Consider the following 22,405-nt stretch of genomic DNA (forward strand, 5'->3'; position numbering starts at 1 on the left):
GATTTAACCAACTGCGGATCGAAAACTGAAAAAAAAAATTTTTCATCTGTATGAAAAATATACAGATTTTTTCCTTGTCATTATTCCTTGAACAGTGCAGCATAACAACCATCTGCATTGCATTCACACTGCATCAGGTATTAAAAGCAATCTAGAAATGATTTGAAGTGTAGAAAGGATGTCTGTAGGTTATATGCAAATATTGTGGCATTTGATGTAAAGGACTTGAGAATTCATAGATTCTGGAGTCTCGGGACAAATCCTCCACAGACACCAAGGGATAACTGTATTTAGAATACATCAGCATTCTACATGAGGTGATAATCTGACATTTTTGCATCAAGATTTCCTAATTCAAATATTCTACATTTAACAATCCCTAGAGTGGTCACTGTACAAGACTCAGTGCCTTCTGCTCATCTCCTATGTGTATGCATGCCTGCACGCGCGCGCGCGCACCACACACACACACACACACACACACACACAGCCTCCCTGCCCTCATTCCCTGCTCCGCTCCAATACCAGGGCTGCTCCAGCCTTGGGGACTTTTTCCCTTGCTCCTCCTTCTGCCCCGAGCTGTCTGCCACTGCCACTGTCCAAGCACTCGGCTTGCTCCTCACTTCCATCAGTCTCCGTCCAAGGCTCACCTTCTCGTCACCTGTCAGTCAGCCTTGCCCTTGGCCTTCGCTTCACCCTGTTTTATTCTTTTCCACTTTGCATGCTTCAGCAAACTCAGGGTTGTACAGATTTATTTATTGCCTACCTCACTCCTTCTAGAATGTGTACTAATTTAGAGCCAGAACATTTGTCTCATTTGTTCTTACACGTGAAATAGTGCCTGGCAGATAATTAATACATAAATCAGAAAAGAAATATTAACAAATATTAGTAGAATGTATAAATGCATTCTAACTCTATGTCCATAGCAAATCTTTGTATCAATTCTGCCTACTTTTGATACTACTGGCAATTTGAAAAAGAGCGACAGAGAAAGAGACCTTTTGGTTCGTTGGTTTTTTTCCCCAGATGATTACAGTGGCCTTTGCTGGCCCAGGTTAAAGCCAGGAGTCTGGAATTCTGTCTGGGTCTCCCACAGTGTGTGGCAGGGACTCAAGTACTTAGTCCATCCTCCACTGCTTCATCACATGCATTAGCAGGGAGCTGGATAGAAAGCAGACAAGCAGAGATCCAACACTCCATTCTATGGGATGTTAGCACAGTAGATAGTGTCTTAACCTACTGCACCACAACACCAGCCTCACTTATGGTGATATTCTTGTTGTTGAATTGTAACCTTCCCCTACTATATTTTCTAAGTGATTATCGTTGATTCATAGGACAGCTTTTGATTAATATACTTGCACATTTATTTTTAACCGATCCCCTATTGCTCTTACTATTTCTGATAGGTTCTTAGATTATTCTCTTGGGATTAGACAATCTTCTAACTACAAAAATGACATTCAGTCTTTTTTTTTTCTTATTGCATTGACTAGGACCTTTATGATATTTTAGCAATAGTAAATAATGGACATTCTTTCCCTATTTCTAAGTTTACATTAAAGCTTCAATATTTAAAGGAAAAGAATATGAGACATTGATTTGAAATTAATATTGATTTGAACATAATATTGGAGAATTATTTGGTTCCTCTTCAGCTTAGAGCTTTACAAACAAACAAAATGATGCTGTGGACATCGTCATGTGCCTTCCTGGTACCTATCTTTGTTTTTACATAAAAATTCATTGTTTTGGTGGTAGGGAATAAAGCAGTTCCCTGCTCCACTTTCAACCACCTGAGGTTATTCGTCTCTTGTGTGTTTTCCAGAATTTTCCACATATGTACAAGTGTATACATGTATGGCATGCCCCAGCGCTTTTTCCTTAAGTGGAATACAGAGTAAACATTTTTCTAGAATTTGCTTGTTTTTTCTCTTAAAATATTGGATATCTTTCCATACTAGCATGAAGGTATTTCAAAATTTCATGGAAAATGGAATTCAAGCAGAAGTTTATTTTAGTGTAAAAAGTTTTAAAATCCACACATGTTTTCCTCATCCACATTTTCTGTGGACGTCCGGCACACCCCCTCATATCCCTACTGCATACTTTCAATGAGTTCATACTGTTTCATGGTGGGTAATTATTTACTCAAACCTTCATTAATGGGTATTTGTGACCAGGTTTTTATTTTTCCCTTAAAAATCTTGCTGCAAGGAAAATACTTCTATTTGTGTCTCTGTGCACTTGGATAAATATTTCTAATGATTTGTTTCTAAAGTTATAATTTGTTTGAAAAGCAGAAGGACAGGGACAGACAAAAGGCCTTTCATAAGCTAGCTTACTCTCTTCAAATGTCCCACAATAGCTAGGGCTGGGCCAGGCTGAAGCCAGGAACCCAGAACCCAACCTGAGTATGTTCAGATGGAGGCAGAGACCCAAGCACTTGAGCTATCGCTTGCTGCCTTCCAGGCTGCATGTTAGCAGAAAGTTGGGATTGAGAACAGAGCCAGGTCTTAAAACCAGGTATTCTGATGTGGCATTAGAGTGTTATAACCACTTTGCTGAATACCTGACACTCTAATGCACTTCTCTATCCTATTCTTCACTTGACTTCCATGAAGGAAATCTTTTATATTGCCAATTCCTAGAATAAGCACAGAAGTCAACTAAAACTTACTTCTATGTCTTAACAAGTAAAAGCAACACTAACACAAAGGTGATACTTAATCCTGTGGCATCTATATTGTAGTTTTAAAGTCACATTCAACCAATATTGATTCACTATTTTCCTCTATTAAAGCAACCTCAGTTAAAGAATCAAGAGCTTTCAAGTCTCCCACCTTAAGGAAAAGGCAGTGAGATTCATGGATTTTCCAGTCATATTTAACAAATGTTGATGTTTTCCAAAATCGGTACTTTGCTTTAGGGCAAGCAGTATTTGCATCCTCTAGCTAATATGTATGTTTTGCAGCTAAAGACAACTGAGGATTTGTCATTCTTTGAACACAACCATACTTTGCAGAAATCAGCTTCAGTTTCTCCTACGAAGGTGACAAAATGAAGCAGTAAATTCAAGAAGCTGCCATTGCAAACCTCTGTCCTTGTGACCGAGGAAGGGACATGAGCAACCCTTTGTAACCACCTTACCAACCCTGCTTCCCACCAGGCCAAGGAGCAGTCATTGTCTTTTGGGTCAATAGCACATATGTATACTTTCTTTAAATCGAATACAAGAACAGTAAGGCTGATAAGCACTTTAGTGGGCTGATTTTGATTATAGGCAGGGCATGACTGTTTCCCATTCAAAGTTGTTTTAATCTCTGCTTATTGACCAGGGCATCTTGCACAAATCCCAGATGCTATGAACTCCTGGGATGCCTCTCACCTGATTTTATAATGCAAAACTGAATGAGTAGGACCCTCAGGGGGAAGATCTCTCCCAGTTATGAGTCACTTACCTGCTAATCCCCTTGTAAACTGTAGCGTAAGAGCCTTCACCCAGCTTCTCCAAGTTCAAGTAGGATGAGGCTGCCCCAAAAGGGAGGCTTTTTCTCTGCTTTAGGATAAATGGGAGAGGTGAAGGATGGGGAAGAGAGAATACATTTTTCTTTAGCATTGACTTTTTTTTTAATCCCCAGGGAAAGTAGAAATCGTTGAGAGAGTGCATTTGAGAAGCCAGCTCAGCACTTGCCCCAGGAGTGACAGCCCAACTCCCTAGGCAAGTACACTTTGAATTCTTGATCAACATCAGCTGCTCACTCACCCACAGAAAACTCTGCCTCAGATCCTCTTCCTGAAAAGAATCACTGTTACTGCGTGGCCTTTTACTCTTGAACTTCCGGGCCTGGGCGGTAGGCAGTCCCCTGGGGTGAAATGAAGTCATGGAGCGCGACTCTTCTTTTAGGTCTGTTAGCTAGCGCAAAAGGAAAGAGCAGGAATAAAGTATATGCAAAAATCAAGATTCAGAGGTTTGCACACCATTTTTTCTTCATTTGCCTTTCACTCCTCATATATTTTCTAACTTCCCTGCGTCCCCACAAAAGGCACCTTTTAGGAAAGTCAGATTTTTTTAAAAAGATCGTTAACAGCATCAACTGCTAAAACACTGCATTCTTGCGTCTGCTAAAAATATGTCCTAACACAGGTTAACCTAGATCTCTTTGATAGGTATTTTCTGATTTCTCTCAACTCTTATTTTTTTAGGTCCACTTAATTTATCGCTTTAGGGGAATGATCTTCTAAGCATGGCATTGCTGATAATCATGAACTAATTATCCAGAGTTTGAATCTGTAGCACACCAACCAGCTCTTGCCTTTTGGCGTTCAGCTTAGAGACTACAGGGGAAAAACTACTTTTTCAGCTTCATCTCGAGTGAATTTCATGCAGCCCAAAACCAGGGAATATTTTCCCCTTTTGGTTTACAAGCAAATCCCCACATTTGATAACTACAGCCATAAATTCTCTACAACTTTAATAGAATCTGCTTTTTATGGGTTTAGGCCCACCACAGCAGAAGTAGACCTCACTCCAGACCATCTGAACTGGCTTTGTCAATAGATAAAGATGCTCCTCTTGGATACAAATACCTCCAGCGCAGTCTCCATCGTCACGGGCTGCTGAGTCCTCCGGCAGCCGAGTGCCTTGCCTCCCTCGGAACAGCAGTAGCAGCTGCATCCTGGCTGCAGGGTCTTTGCACACAGCTCTTGACCCATAATCTTCTGGGTTCAAGGAGAAAACTCGTGCTTGAACTTCTCTCCCTCTGCCTCTCCTGTCCTTGCTTGCTCCCTTTTTGCTAGAGGTCAGCACTGTGGAGCTTTCATATGACTCACACAAGGGCTCTGTCTGGAGCAGCCCTCATGACTTCAGCAGTTTTTCCTTATCGGTGCAAGAAACTCTCCATCAGAAAGGCAGCTGCTTGAGATCGCATGTGCACAGCTGAAAACACGGCAGCCAAGACGGGACAGAGCAGAACTTGGCCGGCTAAGGGCCCCCTTCCACCCCGAGCCAGTGCCGTTGGTATACAGCGCTGGGAATTTACATTGCTCTTCCATGCAATGACATTTACTGGCTATCATTGATAATGATATTGGTACTTATTAGGCTTCCCTGGTACTGAAGTGGACACTTTGGGGGCTATTTTCTCCCTGCCTTTCATCTGAAAGCATTTTGGTTCCCAGGTTTTAAAACAAATTTGCAACCTTGTCAATTTTAGCAATCAAAGAAACCACAGACTCATAAAAGAGGAATAGTGCTGAAAATATTTGCTCCTCTTTGCTTCAAGCAACAGTGCATCTAATAGTTCTAGAGGAGTAGTCATTCGATCATTTATTCAAAATGTGAGAGTGAGCACCTATGTTACTCTTACCCAATGGAAAACAGTATTAGCTGATGGTGGAGAGTGAAGTTTTTTTCGCTGCTTTCTCCTGCCTTTCTTCTTTCCATGTAATTAATGCTTTCTATATGAACCATACGAGGTCAATAGCATGACATGTCAAGAAATCTGCCTCCAACTGGCTTGCAGGTTGAGATTTTTGAGTAGAACTTCTTTCTCTGATATACTTTTGAAATTGCCACTCTAATATACTAGTCTTGAAGTGAGACAGAACATGGGATATACACATACATACATATACACACACACACAATCATTTTCAGTAGGAGGAAATATAAGAGTCATGTCTGTTATAATAGTATTTATGGATAGTTGCTATCTAACCTTACAATACTTTTCAAAAAGCTTTGAGATAATTTACTTAGGGACATATATTTAAGTTTATTTTCAAATTGCTACAAGAGACTGAAAACAAGTCAATTCAAAGATTCTCTCAAATCAGAGACATTGACAAGGATGCGAATATCCAGAATATATAAGGAACTAAAAATACTCACCAAAAAAAATCTAGTTAAAATTAGGTAATAGATCTAAATAGACATTTCTCAAAGGAAGACATACAAATGGCCAACAGATACATAGCAAAATGCTCAACATAACTAATAACTAAGGAAATACAAATCAAAATTACAATGAGAGATCACCTGTATCCAGTTAGGTTGCCTATTATAAAAAAAAGACAAAAAATGTGTGGATGAAGTTGGGGAGATAAAGAGCCCTTGCTTGCTATTGGTGAGTAAGTAAATCAGCGCAGCCATTGTGGAAAACAGTATTGAGGTTTTTCCAAAAATTAAAAATAGAATTACTGTAAGACTTAGTAATGCCACTACTAGATTTATTCAAGGGGAATAAAATCAGGCTGTCAAGGAGACATTGGACTCCCATGTTTATTGCAGCACTGTTCAAAACAGCCAAGAATGGAAACATCTAAGTGTCCATCAACTAATGAATGGAAAAAGTAAGGTATATATTAATAGTCACAATGGAAAATTACTCAGCCATTAAAATGGATGTACTCCTGTCATTTGCAATGAAAGATAGAACTGGAGTTCATTATGCTAAGTAAAATAAGCCAGGTATAGAAAGATAGGTCTCATATGACCTCACTCACATGTGCATTCTAGACAAGTTGATCTCCTGGAAGTTGAAAATAGGGTGGCACTTACAACAGGCTGGTGGAAAGTAACAGGTCAGGAAGCATTGTGGAAGGGTTGCTGATGGAGACAAGTGAGTTAGACAGGATGAATAGGTGCTGGTGTTCCACTGCACATTAGGAGACACAGATAACAACAATGAGTTGTATTTTTTTTAACCCCCAAAAGCTAGAACAGACAATTTGGGCTATTACCATAAAAGATGATAAATGTTTAAGAGGATAGAGGTTTTTACATTAATTTGAATATTTTACAAAGTATAGATGTATCAAGATACCATGTAATTTCCCTTAAATGTGTTTAATCTTTATGAATCAGTTAAAATAAATATAGAGTAGGTGTTGTGATATAGGATGTTAAGCCTCTGCTTGGGACCCCCATCCTGTACTGGGGTGCTGGCTTGAATTGAGGCTACTCTGTTTCCAATCTGGATCTCAGCTAATATGCCTAGGAGATAGCAGATGATGGAGCAAGTACTTGAGCTCCTTCCAGCCCACATAGAAGAACCAGATGGAGTTGCTGCCTTCTGACTTCAGCCTGGTGAAGCCTTGAATGTTACACACATTTGGGAAGTAAATCAGAAAATGGAAATTCTGCCACCACGTCTTTCAAATAAATAAATCTTTTGCAAAAAAAAAAATGTTAAGGACATAAATAGAAAAAAGAAGAGCTTAATTACTTTAAAACAAACATATTTGTCTTAAAGATTATTATGCTTTTGGCTGATGGACAATGTTATGATGTGGTTTGTCTCTAACAATTCATGTGTTAGAAACTTGGTCACCAGCATGGCAATGTTGGAGTGCTGAGAACTTTTTAAAATATATTTATTATTTGAGGTAGAGGAGTAAGGACAAAAAGATACTTTCCGAACCATTGGTTCACTTTTTTTTTTTTTTTTTGGAAAACTTATTTATTTTTATTGGGAAGGCAGATATACAGAGAGAGGGAGTGACAGAGATCTTCCATCTACTTTCACTCCCCAAGTGGTTGCATTGGCCAGAGTTGAGCCAATCTGAAGCCAGGAACTTCTGGGTCTCCCATGCAGGTGCAGGGTCCCAAGGCTTTGAGCCATCCTCTACCTCTTTCCCAGGCCACAAGCAGGGAGCTAGATTGGAAGTGGATCAGCTGGGACAGGAACTGGTACCCATATGGGATCCCAGCAGATACAAGGCAAGGATTTAGCCACTAGGCTATTGCACCAGACCTGGGTCACTTCTTTAATGCCTCCAGTGGCTAGGGCTGGGCCAGGCCAAGGCCTAGAGCTGTAAATCAATCCAGGTCGCTCACAAGGAGATCCCACTTGACCATTAGGATGCTGGAGTTGGGAACAAGGAGCTGAATAGCAGACGTAAGTACTCTGGTGTGGGATTTGAGCATCTTAAGCACCAAGTTCAACACTCACCACAGTAGTGGAACTTTTAAGAGGTGGAGCCTAGTGGGTGGCAGTCACATCACTGGAATCACTGCCATTGGAAAGCATGGATATTGGTCACAAGTAGCAAGTTACTTGTTCATTTAAGGGTGAACTGTTACAAAGGAGCACACCTAGTACATGATGCTCTGTGGCATTTTGTCACACTATGCAGTCTCTCCCTCTGGCCATATGGCCACCTATTGTGACACAAGAGCAACCAACAGGACCTACACCAGAGGCCGAGTCAGATGGGGGTCGCCTGTCCTTGGACTTTCAGCCTCTTCAAGTGTGAGCTAAATAGATGCCATTGCTTACAAATCACCAATGTCAGGTGTTTTTCTATTAGCAATGCAAAATGGACCAAAACAATCAATTAACCACAAGAGTGAGAAGCTGGTTTCTGAGAGTATTTAATTCCATTATAATTTATCAAACACTGGTTATCATAAATGCTAATTTATTCCTAAAAGGAGATTATATTTCCATGCAAATGTTATATACCAGATCAGGTTTACAGTATTCTTTCACTCATTCTTTTTTTTGTCTTCCAAATGCCCGTGAAAACAAGGGCTGGTCCAGCGCTAGCCTGGGATGTGGAGGCTCAATCTGGGTCTCTCATGTGGGTGGCAAGCACATGCTGACTATCAGCGTCTGCAATAGTAGCAGTAATGGTAGCTGGAGTCAGGACTAAAGCCCAGGCATTTCTGCCAATGGAACATAGGAGTCCTAAGTGGTATCTTAGCCTTTACATCCAATACTCACTGCAGGATTTTTCTTTACCACTTCCTAATTTTTTTTTAAGATTTATTTATTTATTTTTTTGGAAAGGTGGATATACAGAGAGGAGAGGCAGAGAGGAAGATCTTCCATCTGATGATTCACTCCCCAAGTGAGCGCAATAGCCGATGCTATGCCAATCCGAAGCCAGGAGCCTCTTCTGGGTCTCCCACGTGGGTGCAGGGTCCCAAAGCTTTGGGCCGTCCTCGACTGCTTTCCCAAGCCACAGGCAGGGAGCTGGAAGGGAAGTGGGGCCGCCAGGATTAGAACCGGCACCCATTTGGGATCCCAGGCGTGCAAGGCGAGGACCCTTAACCACTGTGCCATCGTGCCGGGCCCCCACTTCCTAATTTTCATCAAGTTTTAGAATTTTCAATTGGTCAACATTTTATTTTTTCAATATTTTCAATTGGTCAGCCCAGTGAATGACATGCTGAAGTCACAAGTATGCTAAAAGTGATACAAGAGTGGATTATAGTGGAGTAAGTAGCTAAATGCTCCTGAGAATTTTCAAAAATTTGGTAATTTGTAGTCACACTTTAGGTCAAGCAAAATCACCAAATGACTGCTTGATATATAGTCTAGCTGTGTGCCCAAAACAAGGCTTTAGTACTAAGTATTTCTCAGTAAAACTTAGATGGTAGAGACTTAGATGATTTCATTTCACCTTGTGAGTCTCTAAAGTCCAGATCGATTTGGGCAGACTAGCACCAGTGCCCTGTGCAGCTTTGTAGAGCGATGCCATTTCTGTCCTCCCAAACTCAGTGTGCTGGCTACCATCATCAGCATAGAATGGGGAACCCCCACTGCTGAGAGGAGGCCCTGGTGCCTGCCCACCTGCCTCAGTGGCCTCACAAGGACTCTGGATTCTTCAGCAACATCCGCCAGGGCTGCGTATTACAGTGCAGAAATGTGGAAGCCATTGGGGTGGTCCACCCTACAAAACCACCATGTTTGTTGTGGCAGCGTTTTTGTTCTCCTTCTTTCCGTCCTGATGACTTCCCTGCAGTTACACAGACTCCTGCTTCAGGCCCTGTTGCCAGAGAATCTGATGAGACAAATAGCAGCCATTTCTAATTAGCAGTGAGATTATAGTCACTGATAACTACTGGCCTGCGTTCCCTCCCACCACATTTTGGGGGTTCTTTATTCACTTTCCCTAGGGGTGTGATTTCACAACTACTATAGCTGGCTGAAAGCTTGCATTTTTCTTCATCTTTGCCTTCTGTCTTCTGTATTTAGCCAAATTATTGGGAATTATGCCCTAATTAATAATCTTTCTAGAATATAGAAATTATGACAACCATTTAAGAGGTAATAGCATGAAAATATGAAAGAAGCATTAAAAAGATCCTACTGGTATCCAGAAAAATGGAGCCTTTCAAATAAATACATCATTAGATGAACACAGCAACGTGCAGAATGATGGCTACAATGTGCTTTTTGTAGCAAATAAATGATGGGAACTAAAGTGTAGTTAATAATCTTACCAATAATGCTGTTGTTATTTTTGAATGTATTATAGAACAGAAAATATTTCTTTTATCTTCTATCACTAGTTTTATGGATCGAGGTTACAAAAAGACAAGTTAACAAAAGTATATGGATATGTCTAATGTAAGTTTGATTGACACAAGAGCCTTCAGAAAGCAAGACCCAAAGAAAAGAGAAAGCTATCTATTTTTCCAATAGCTTAGAAAAGGAGTGGATAACTGTGGAGAAATTTGGTGCTGGACAAAGGGGTCTGGTGTGACAGTAAAAAACGGGAAACTCAGCAAGGATTGCTTGTTCATATCCTTCAATCCCTTGTGTGCTCAGGAATAAGGCTGCTCCTTTCCTCTGGGAAGTTGCCTCTAGAATCCAAGTCCTACAAACTGGTTTAGAGGATAATGCGGCTAGGCCTCACGGCTGTCAGAGCAGAAGGGACAAGAAACAGATGAGGATCCTGACTTCCTGCTGCTATTTCCACAAGTGCCAAGGTGCCAAATTTTGAGGCAGTGTGTTCTGAACCCCATCACGATAGGTTTATCTTCATACCATTAGAAACCAAACTCTTTAATGTTAAGAGAAAATAGGCATAATATCAACTCGAGGAAATTAAGCAAAACTTATGTGATCTTAAATTTGATTTGGAAATATCAACTTACAATTTTGTTCCTAAAACAAACAAAAAAAAGCTCTCCGTTAGAAGATAAAAACACTACAACTTGACAGCAGTGAGCAGAGCAGTCTCATGCTCAGTTTGTGGTGTCTCACTACCACTTTCCATTAAGAAGAACTGAACAGCCTTGGATTCGTGATGAGCTCCAGGTCTACAGGATGGACTCTACAGAAAGGCAACTGCATCTCTTTCTTACCAAAAAGCAGGAAAATTATCAAGAAAGAGGGCCCCATCTCCTTGTAAGCCAGGAAGAGTCAAATCAAAAGGATGCAAACATGGTGAACATTGCAAAAATGTGCTGGACCTTGTGCGAGTGTGGCAAGCACCGGCCCCACAAAGTAACCCAGTGTAAGAAGGCAAAGGCTGCTGCAAGCCCAGAAGAAGCAGTGTTCTGATGGAAAGCCGAGCGCTTACAGCAGGCAGACAAAGTCAATTTTCTGGAAAAAGGCTAAAACTACAAAGAAGATTGTGCTGAGGCTTGAGTGTGGAGAGACAGCTCCAAGAGAATGCTGCCTATTGAAAGATGTAAACATTTTGAACTGGGAGGAGATAAGAAGAGAAAGGGCCAAGTGATCCAGTTCTAATCTTCATCCTCTGCTTTGTTAGGAAGATAATAAAACTTTAAAGTTATTATTCACTTCCTTTGGGTTTTTGGGAGGAAATAAACTGGAGCCATCAAAATAATAAATAAATAAATAAGACTTGAACACCAACCTCAAACCTAAAGAAGCTAAGTTGAGGATCCACAAGAGAAGTGGCTGTGATGAAACATGTAAAATCTGTAACTTTCTAATGATTCTAAACAGTGATCACATGGAGATTCCAAATGCACATGTGTATACTATGAATATTGATAAAGGAGAAAGCATACAAGTATTGTTTGTCTTGTCTTTACAAACAGCTTCTGTAGGATCATCAAAGAGTTGATGATGAAGGCAGAGCTCTTCCTCATTGGAGGAATTCCGGTTGCTACTTAGAGGAGGAAGGACGGAAGCAGCAAGTTAGGATCATGCAATCCCTAAGGCAACGCTAGATGGCAGCAAACAGTCCTCCGTGGTTGCTAACATGGTTAGCTGAGAGCTGGACAGGAGGCTTGCGATGCAGGGGTTGGGTTGACACCAGCTGAGCCCAGGTCAGCCCTAGCTTTACCCCAAGCACATTGTCCAGACGTGATGTGGTTTCTGGTGCAGTGCAGCAGGGAGCACTCCGCCACCATTCCAGTGTTTTTGACTGAAATAAACAAATAAGCAAGCCTAAATGGAATCAATCTTTCAGATCTTAAAACAAATTACAAGAATGTGGAGGACAGGGACATTAATACTCCAGAAACAGCCAAATTAGGAAGGACAAATGGTTCTAACAAGTTTCTCTAATGAATCAATGCCATTAAAACAGAAGAAAGTGGGCCCGGCACGGTGGCACAGTGGTTAAGTCCTCGCCTTGCACGCCCGGGATCCCATGTGGGCACCGGTTCTAATCCCGGCAGCCCCGCTTCCCTTCCAGCTCCCTGCCTGTGGCCCGGGAAAGCAGTTGAGGACGGCCCAAGGCTTTGGGACCCTGCACCCGCGTGGGAGACCCGGAAGAGGCTCCTGGCTTTGAATCGGCATAGCATCAGCCGTTGCACTCACTCTGTCTCTCCTCTCTGTATATCTGCCTTTCCAATAAAAAATAATAAAAATAAGTCTTTAAAGAAAAAAAAAAAGAAGCCACACTGATGCTGAGAAGATATGCAAAAAAACCATTAAAGAAAAAACAGAAGAAAACAAAAAACACAGGCTATAACAAACAATTGCAATGTATAAATGCTATTTGGATCCTGTTTCTAACAACTCTTCTGTAAAATGACATTTATAAATACATATTTATAAATACATATAGATATGATATTAGATTTTTAAAAATTGTTTATTTTTGTTGAAAGTCAGATTTTTTTTTTTACAGAGAGAAGGAGAGATAGAGAGGGAAATCTGGGCAAATGGAGACTCTAAGGTAGACTGTGTCAGCCAGTGGATTCTGGAGAGATTTCATCATGTTTGGAATGGTGAGATTGGCAGCAATTCAGAACTGCTGAACTCTCAAAACCACTTGAGCAGTGCCCTCGGAGCATGCCCCACATCGGGGACCCTGGGTAGGTGGGAGGCTGGGTGGGACTCCTCCCTTTATTTTCCCTCTTAACCCAGACATAGAAAAGAAAAAAGAGAGAGAGAGACAGAGAATGTGGAAACAATGGTCTTACCCACTTTCCTGTAGTCCCTGACCCATTGTGCCCTATCAGCCAGGTAAAGATTATCAAAATAAAAAAAAATAAAAATAATTTTTAAAGATTTATTCATTTTTATTGGAAATTCAGATTTAAAACGGACAAGGAGAGACAGAGAGGAATATCTTCCGTCTGATGGTTCACTTCCCAAGTGGCCACAACAGCCAGAGCTGAACCAATCCGAAGCCAGGAGCCAGGAGCTTCTTCCATGTCTCCCACACAGATGCAGGGTCCCAAGGCTTTGGACTGTCCTCAGCTGCCTTCCCAGGCCACAAGCAGGGAGCTGGAAAGGAAGTGGAGCAGCTGGGATATGAACCAGCACTCATATAAGATCCTGACTCATGCAAGATGAAGACTTTAGCCACTAGGCTATCATGTTGGGCCCTAGATGAGTACTTACTTTGCATAGTACTCAAGAAAATTCTGTGGCTAGAGATGTCTACTAAAGTATTTACAAAATAGTAATTTAAAAATAGTCCAGAAAAATAATGCTGGAAGTAGAAAAGACAAAGTTTTTTAAAATGATGGTCACTGTTTGCCAGCATCCCATATGGGCTCCAGATAGTGTCCAGAATGTTCCAGTCCCAATTCAACTCCCTGCTAATAGCCACAGAAAATCAACAGAGTGACCCAAAGACCCAGGCTCCTACCACCCATGTGGGAAACCTGGAAGATGTTCCTGGCTTCAGCCTGGCCTAGCTCTGGTCATTGTGGCCATCAGGGAAGTGAACCAGTAAATGGAAAATAGCTCTCTCTCTCTCCTTCTCTCTCTCTCTCCTTCTCTCTCTGTCTCTCCTTCCCTCTCTATGTCACTCTGCCTTTCAAATAAATAAAGGTTTTTTTAAAAAGAACATTTTTTCAGAAAAATACAGATAAAAGCAAATTTTTTCCTGAATGAACAGGTAGAAAAATATTTTTTTAAATATTCACACAAAATCCATACATTTGTTTACTTACTTCTTCATATTTCTGCTTACTATCAACAAGGGTAAGAGGAGACTTTCATTCCAACCTTAGCGACATCATCATCATCCTCATGTGTGCCAGCTCCATGCTGATTTTGAGACCGAACCACACAACCACATGACAGCGAGGTAGGGAACATTACTGTCCCATTGGCTATTACAGGTGTTGGTGGTCTTTTTGTTATCTCACTTGTACACTCACATGGGCTTTCCTTGACATCATATTATTCTTCTATCTCCACGGTCTTTAAGAAGAAGTAAAGTTCAGAGCTGGTGAGTTATCGAAAAGGAATGTGGAGCAAGCTGACCATAATTTCCGGATTCACAAATTCTTACTGATTTAAGACAGAGGTTTCTGGAGCTCTGGGAATTTCTACAACAGAGATGCCAAAATGTCCTGCTTACCATGCTGAGCTCTCTAGCTTTTGACTCCATGCTCCTGGCCTTGTCTCAGGCTTTCTCCACATCCTGGCCTTCCCAGCTGCAAGAGTACTTGACCTGCTATGGATCAAAACTCTTACTGCAAATAGAAGGCTCAAGAATGCCGAGTGATTCCATATGTGCAGGCTCACGTGCTAAATCTCCTGCAAAACAATGACAGGTTAAAAAAAGACATGTCATAGGCAAGGGAGGAAACCTAACTGCAGGGTGTTCTTGTGACAGAATGGCTTAGTTTGAGAAACAGTGCAATTATACTGAACACCATAGCTTAGAAAGGACCCATTACCCAAAATGGGAAGTTCTTGGGGATCTATAGATGCAAACAAAGTGGAAGACTTCCTATTTTCACACTTAGCAAATCAAGGAAATTATGCTTTTTCAGACTCGATATTCTTGTTATTATTCTGTGTGTGTGTGCTGGTTTAATTTATTCAATCTGAGGAAGAATCCCTGAAATGACTTGAACCTATCCTTTGGCCCCCACTTCAGTAGGGGCACCAAATATGTACTTCATCTTCCACTTTCAATGTAACAGTAAGATTATTTTTTGAAAGAGTGGTTCAATATTTTGTTGATAAACAGCCATGAGGCAATTTGTCCTACATATATTGTCCAAATCTGATGATAACTAGAAAACAGGGGACAATAGTAGAAGGCTAGTGTTTACATTTATTTATCACTTGGTGGCCAAAGCATTCAATGATTTGCCCAAGGCCAGGCAAGATATGACAGGATTTCCCAAGGTAGGACAGCTCCATAATTCATATTTTTAACTGATTTGACTATTTTCTTTCTTAATACAATTTAAGAACGGGGTGACAATCAGTCATACTAAGGAGTTTTCAAACCTGTGCTTGATTCTTCATTAGTCATTTTATCACATTCATTTAGTTCTCTAATGTAGTCATGGGCTCCCCAAAATTTAGACGAGAAAGCTGGGTATTGTCCAATACTTCTTCAGAGTTTCAAACAGAATTTGAGCCCACTGATACTATAGTATGGTATGGTATAGTATAGTATAGTATAGTATAGTATAGTATAGTATATGGTATAGTATAGCCTATACTCTTAGCCATGTTTTCACACAGTAACAGAGATGCCAAGAGTAAGCATCCTGACCCCCCAGTACAGGGGAACATCTTCATTCACTGCATCATTCCCTGTGCATGGAAGTGCAGCTTGCTTCTTGGTACTCAGAATGGTATTTCCAACTCCTGTGAAGAGCTTCCTCCACACACACATTCTTGAGATCAAGGTCAAGGTCAGCCTCCTCCATCGGCTGCCTTCAGTTCCACACTTGTCCTGGCAGCACTTCCTCGTGTCAATGAGCAGTCAGAATGATTAGTCCCCTATAGAAGTACTCAGCCTGTTGACTACAGAACAATGATGACAGTGGGGTAGACCTTGTCATTCTTCATTTCCATGAAATGCATTAAAATGCTCCCATTGCCTTCTTTAACATTGCCTTGAAGTTCATGGCTCAGTCAGAGTAAGTTGGTCAAGGCTAGAAGTTCACCCTTTCCACGCTGAAATTCGACATACTTCTTGATACTAAAAGCAGGAACTCAACAGTCATTTACAACCATCCCATGCAAGTTCGCAGTATGCCCACAAATGCACACAAGTTACAAAAACCTGCCTTGCAAATTCCTGACACCTGCAAATGGTGTGGAAGACCCTCTGAGACTCCCTCTGCCCAGCTCAGACCCAGGGTGCCTGAGCCCCATCTGGCTTCCCTCATGCCTGACGGAAGACAGCCTTGTACCAACAGCACCACTTGGTGGCCAGCACAGAGAACTGGCTGAATTCTCCCACCTAAACTTTCCATCACCTCTATTTTTCTCAGACTTCACTATTCACAGACAAGCTAATTGTACCTCAGCCCATCTTTTTCATATGTATTTTGTTTACTTTACAATTTTTATTTATTTGCTTGAAAGACAGAGAGAGATCTTTTCTACTTGCTGATTCACTCACCAGATGCCCACAGACAGGCCTCAGCCAGGCTCAAGTCAGGAGCCAGGAACTGTGTCTGGGTCTTCCTATTGAGTGCCAGGTCTTCAAATACTTGAGCCATCGCCTGCAACTTCTTTAACAGGAAGCTGGAATTAGAAACATAGCCAGGGCTTGAACTCGGGTACTCTACTATATAATGCAGTCATCCCACGCAGCGCCGTAATAGCTGCACTTAAAGTCTATCCTCACATCCTTTGTTTGTTTAAATCCATTTTCATTTCTCCCTACCCAAGCTATTTTGTGAATTTTTCCTGTCTCATCTAACTTCTTTCACCACATACACAGCCTCACAATTTTCAGAGCTGGGCAAACCAGACTTGGTCTCTGAAATGTAGAGGAATGAACCACAAGTTCAAAAATGAAGTAGTTAAAAACCTGTGCACATTCATTAGGTCCATGCCTACCTAAGAAATACTGTCTCTCTTTCTTTGTTCCTCTTTCTGCTCCTAGTCCCCAGTAGTCAGTTGGTTTATGCTCATAGTTAGGCCTCCTGTAAGAGCCAGGAATGGAGGTGGAAAACCAAAGTAAGAAAAGAATGCCACCAGAGACAGGCAGACACATACACATATGCAAAGACACACGTGTATACATCCACACCCACAGCACAGTACAGAGATTGAAAAATGAGGAAATCATTGGGCAGCTTGCTTTGTCACTGTGCACAGGGGACAGTGGAGCAAAGAACCCCCATAACCATGCGGTAATTAACAGGAATACAAATCATAAATAAAAGGGCTGTTATTGTGGCCATCATTTGAGTTGCAAACATCCCAAACCCAAGTGCTGGTTCCAGTCTTGGCTACCCTGCCTGTGTTACAGCTCACTGCTTCTGTGTTGGGAAAGCAGCAGAGGATGGCTCAAGTACCTGGGCTCCTGTCACCCAAGTGGGAGATCTAGATGCTGGTTTACTTGATGGAGGTCTTAGTTTATGGTTTTGGCTGGACCTAGTCCCAGGTGTCACAGCCATTAGGGAGTGAATCAGCAGATAGAATATTTCTATCACCCTCTCTCTGTGTCATCTGTCTTTCAAATGAAATAATGGACCTTTAAAAAATGTAAAGATCTTGTAATGCAGTATCAGTAATGCAGTAATGCAGTAATCAGCTGAGGGTACAGCCTGCCACCCTCTCCACCCCCTGGCCCTGCTTTGGGCATAGGGCAGGTTCCTAAGGGTTGACTGCAGTATGAGAACCAATTGACAACACAGGATTTTATAGAACTATTTTCCCAAATGTTAGGGCTTTTATTAACGTTTTCCATTTGACTGAAACTCACTACAGGAGGATATTTTGATCAGTGAATGTATAAGGGTACAGTTTTCCTTTTACCTCAGACTGAATGGGGCTTTCTTCCCATTCAATCACATTCCCTCTCTGCACTCCACAACTTCCAAGGAAATCTTCACCTCTGTCCTTTACACCTGCTTCTCTTTCCCAAAAGACACCTCACTCAGTACCCAGGGGTTTCCCTTCTTCCTTTTTTGGTTACAAAATGTTGTAAAAATACCACTTTTGGCTGATGACCACACTGTAAGTCAGATAACACTAGTAGGTTAGTTCAGAAAGTAAACTGTTATGCATCTCACTGTCATTTAGGGAAAACATTCTAAGTTTCAAAAAATTTGCTTGCAAATAAGTATTTGAGATAATTTTTACAATTTGTGTAGACTGGGGACCTAATGTTTACATGCTTATAGAATATATATGTTATGCAATGCAATTTCCAAAAAGAAACGATTTGTCTCTGATTATTGCTTTTGATTTTAAGCCAAAAAAAGTGACTTGCAATGTCCAGCATGAGATTGGAATGCAAGATACGTTGACAGAACAGGTTCCATCGACAAAACTGAGACAAGAAAATACGATTTATAACATATTAGGCACATTTTGTATGTTTATAGAAGTATATAGATACTTCAGTTTCGTTAAAATATGCTTGCTCTAATGTCTAATTACTTATGTGCTGTCATCATACAAGATTTATGAATATGTGTTTCCACAATTCTCTGATAGTGTTTCTATTTTAAAAACATGTTAGCATCTGCTTACCTACATCTGGTGATTAGTCAGTCATTCAATCCGCTATTAATTTTTTGGAGTAAGATTAGTAGCCACATTCCTATTTAAATCATTCCTCCTAGTGACCACAAGTCATTGCTTCTCATGCTAGCTGTTAGTTTCTTGCATGAAACTCAGACACAAAGGCAAGTGCTGCCAGATGTCAGTGATAGGTGCCCCCTTTTTTCATCTTTTTAAGATTTTATTTTTTAAAAGATTTATTTTATTTTTATTGCAGTCAGATATACAGAGAGGAAGATCTTCCATCTGCTGATTCATTCCCCAAGTGGTCACAAAGACCTGAGCTGCGCTGATCCAAAGGCAGGAACCCAGAGCCTCTTCCACGACTCCCATGCAGGTACAGAGTCTCAAGGCCTTGGACCATCCTTGATTGCTTTTCCTAGGGCACAAGCAGGGGCTGGATGGGAAGCGAGACTGCCAGGATTAGAACCGGTGCCCATATGGGATCCTGACAAAAAAAAAGGTGCAAGGCAAGGACTGTAGCCACTAGGCTACTGTGCTGGGCCCAGGTGCTCCTTTTCTAAGCTCTTTAACTCTCAGAAATTCAGGGTTCATTTTTTTGAAAGAAATGTCCAAGTTGTTCTTAAACACCCTTTTTAACACACACACCTATGTGTTAATGGTTAAGCAGAATAAGATATACAGACTATAGCTCTATTTCAAAAGCCTGCGAGTTTTTCTCATAAAATATTTTTTATTTTAAAAAAAGCTAAATTTATTTTATTTGAAAGGGTTAGGGAGAGAGAGAGAGAGCTCTCCAAATGACTACAACAGACAGGGCTGGGCTTTGCCAGGCCAAATCCAGGAATCTGGAACTCTGACCAGACCTCCCACGGGAGTAGCAGGGATCCAAGTACTTGAACCATCAGCTGGCTCCTAGGATGTGTATTAGTAAGAAGCTGATTGGAAGCTAAATAGTTGGGACTTGATCTCAAGTATTCTGACAGGGGATGTGGACATCCTATAGTGGTAACTTAATCCACTATGGCATCATGCTCACCCCACCAGGTCCCAATTTACTCATTTGTATTTTAGGGATAATTCTATGAACCATGCAGTTTTATAAAACATGCAAATGAAGCATGTATTCAATAGTACTATATTATAAAATATATTTAGTATGATTAAAATTAAGCTTCCAAGTCATTCCTTTCCGAGTCTCATCACATACCCTCCAATGTACTCATGCACTAGACAGACAAGCCATTGCTTTCTGTCCTTTTGACCTTTGCCAGGAAGACTGTTGTCTTCTGTGGCACATTTAAGGGACAGCAAAGTGAAGAGCCTTCCTTAAGTTTACTCAGTGGGCAGTCACTTAGAATAGACAGACTAGAACCAATGCAGCCAGGGAAGCTGACAAAAGAGGCGAGTACTTAATCTGTTTTAACAAACTGCATTTCAACAAATTGTTAAATTTTTAAATGTCAACTAGCAGATGTATCGAACAGTCACAAAAGTGCAAGGTATGGTGTTGGTCTCTAGGGATTAAAAACTGAGAGAAAATCTCAGAGTTCTGACTTAAGAAGAGACAGAGGTTTATAAATTATCATAATATATGTTATAATCAAAGCACTTACCTTTGTGAGTACATTCAACCCAGATTGTGCACTGATAGTCTTTTTTTTTTAAAGATTTATTTATTTTTTATTGGAAAGGCAGATTTACAGAGAGGAGAGATAGAAGAAAGATCTTCCATCTGCTGCTTCATTCCACAAATGGCTTCAATGGCCAGAGCTAAGCTGATCCAAAGCCAGGAGCCAGGAGCTTCTTCTGGGTCTCCTGTGCAGAATCAAGGTCCCAAGGCTTTAGCCATCCTCCAATGCTGTCCCAGGCTATATACAGTGAGCTGGATGGGAAATGGAGCAGCTGGGACACAAACCAGTGCCCATATGGGATGGGCACACTTGGGATCCTCACACTTGCAGGGAGGGGATTAGCTTCTAGGTTGTTGGAGATTTCCCTGCTCACCTGCCTAAGACTTTTCTATTTTTCAATTATTAACATATGATTTGTTAGAATTATAAAACTGTTAATCCTAAAAGGACATCATTACCCTAGAAGGTCAACGAGCACAGGATTACAGTTGATTGGACAATATTTGTATGATAACCGAATGGATACCTTTTGTATACCTGATGGGATATCATTTGTATGAAAACAGTTGAGTGGACAGCATGTGAATGAGAACACTTGGTAGAATATACAAAACAAAAGGAGTTCCAAACAAAAGCATAGAAACAGCTGATGGGTTTTGTTGATAAGCTGGATACTTTCTCCCTTATCCCACATGACCCTCAGTGTATAGTCTGATGCCACTAACAAACTTCGGCTATGACCATCACTCAGAGTACACGTGTGTTATTATCTGCTCCGTGCACTGTCACGCCACCTCCAGTGGAGCCTGCGTGAGAAATGACCAGGCCGAGGCGGAAGCTTCAAGGAAGGATGCCTCCTGGATTCGGCTGCATCTCTAGTGGTCTTGGCATTCCTGACTGTACTCTCTTTGCTCTTATTATTATGGCTGGAATAATGTTATTTATGCGCGGCAAAGGCTCACTGTTCCTTTATAGTTCTATGAAGCCTTCTGACAGGAGACTGGACAAGGATAGCAAGCAGTATGAGATAAAAACTATCAAGTCACTAGCTTTAACAAACCTACCTGGGACTATTTCAGAACTCCCCAAAAGAAGATTATAGTAGAGATCTATAGCTTAAGAAGCTATAAAAATAGACAGGTTAATATTAAAACCAATGTAAGGCACAAAACACAATGAGAGCTAACCGCTTAATGATTAAAACTGCAGCTGGTGCCAAGCCGTGTCCACAAGAAATAGCAACTGCAGTCTGTCACCAGGCTGTTAGAGAACAATCTTTCCTTCACAGACCCACTTACCTCCCTGGAATAATTGTTTGTAGAAATGTAACCACATGAATAAATAAAGAAAATGTCTCTTTGCAATAATCTTTTGTATATAAGCTGATGCCTTGCTTTTGCAAAATGCACTCAGATACAACAGCCTTGAGTTGTCGAGTCTGTTTGTCACTCACCGACTCCTTGTCCACCGTTCCCGAGGTCCTGTTCCCCTTGGACTGATTGCTCCTGGCCAAGCCAGTCCCTCGCAGTGTACCAAGTCCATCGCTGCAGGACAATGACAGGTAGCCATCAAGCCTTCACACCTGCACGGTACACTGATAATCTTCAGCTGGTGACATCATTTAAAAGGCATTCTAAATACTTTTTTCAGCTTATCTTTTCAGACCATTGTTCTTTCAAAAAGGCTCCTTGGGTCTGCAATCATTCCATCTCTTTGTCTTCTTAAATACTTGGGTTTGGGGTATCAATTCCATCTCTTGACCTCACACCCTCTCCAGTTGCTACTTCAGTCTTTGATTCCCCTTCACCGCAGGCTGTCTTGCACGGGGCGTCTTCATTTCTTCACTGTCTGTCCTCCCTCTGACTCATCACAATAAAGCTTCTGCTGCTCCAACAAACCTACTTTTGTCAAGTGACCAGAGAGTCCATGTTCTTGACACCTAAAGGCTACTTCTTTTGTTTTTTTAAGATTTATTTATTTTTATTGCAACGTCAGATATACAGAGAGGAAGAGAGACAGAGAGGAAGATTTCCCATCCAATGATTCACTCCCCAAGTGACTGCAATAGCCAGGGCTGCGCCAATCCAAAGCCAGGAGCCAGGAACTTCCTCCAGGTCTCCCACGCAGGTTCAGGGTCCCTTT

At 41.2% G+C, this 22,405-nt stretch overlaps 1 protein-coding gene across 2 annotated transcripts in view; it reads right to left on the reverse strand.

Annotated features, from left to right (window-relative positions):
• Positions 1–4,719, reverse strand: part of LOC121168107 (cyclin-dependent kinase 15) — a 78,508-nt gene extending 73,789 nt beyond the window's left edge. For both annotated transcript variants that reach the window (XM_040997889.1, XM_040997890.1), the window contains exons 1-3: positions 4,594–4,719; positions 3,770–3,919; positions 3,465–3,559 (exon numbers count right to left, since the gene is read on the reverse strand). In XM_040997889.1, coding sequence (XP_040853823.1) covers positions 3,465–3,559; positions 3,770–3,919; positions 4,594–4,719 — 371 coding nt within the window. The remainder of the gene's footprint in view (positions 1–3,464; positions 3,560–3,769; positions 3,920–4,593) is intronic.
• Between the last annotated feature and the right edge of the window lie 17,686 nt (positions 4,720–22,405).

This window comes from Ochotona curzoniae, unplaced genomic scaffold (genome assembly GCF_017591425.1).
Source record: "Ochotona curzoniae isolate NIBS_2020 unplaced genomic scaffold, NIBS_Ocur_1.0 patch58, whole genome shotgun sequence".
NCBI classification, from domain to species: Eukaryota; Metazoa; Chordata; class Mammalia; order Lagomorpha; family Ochotonidae; genus Ochotona; species Ochotona curzoniae.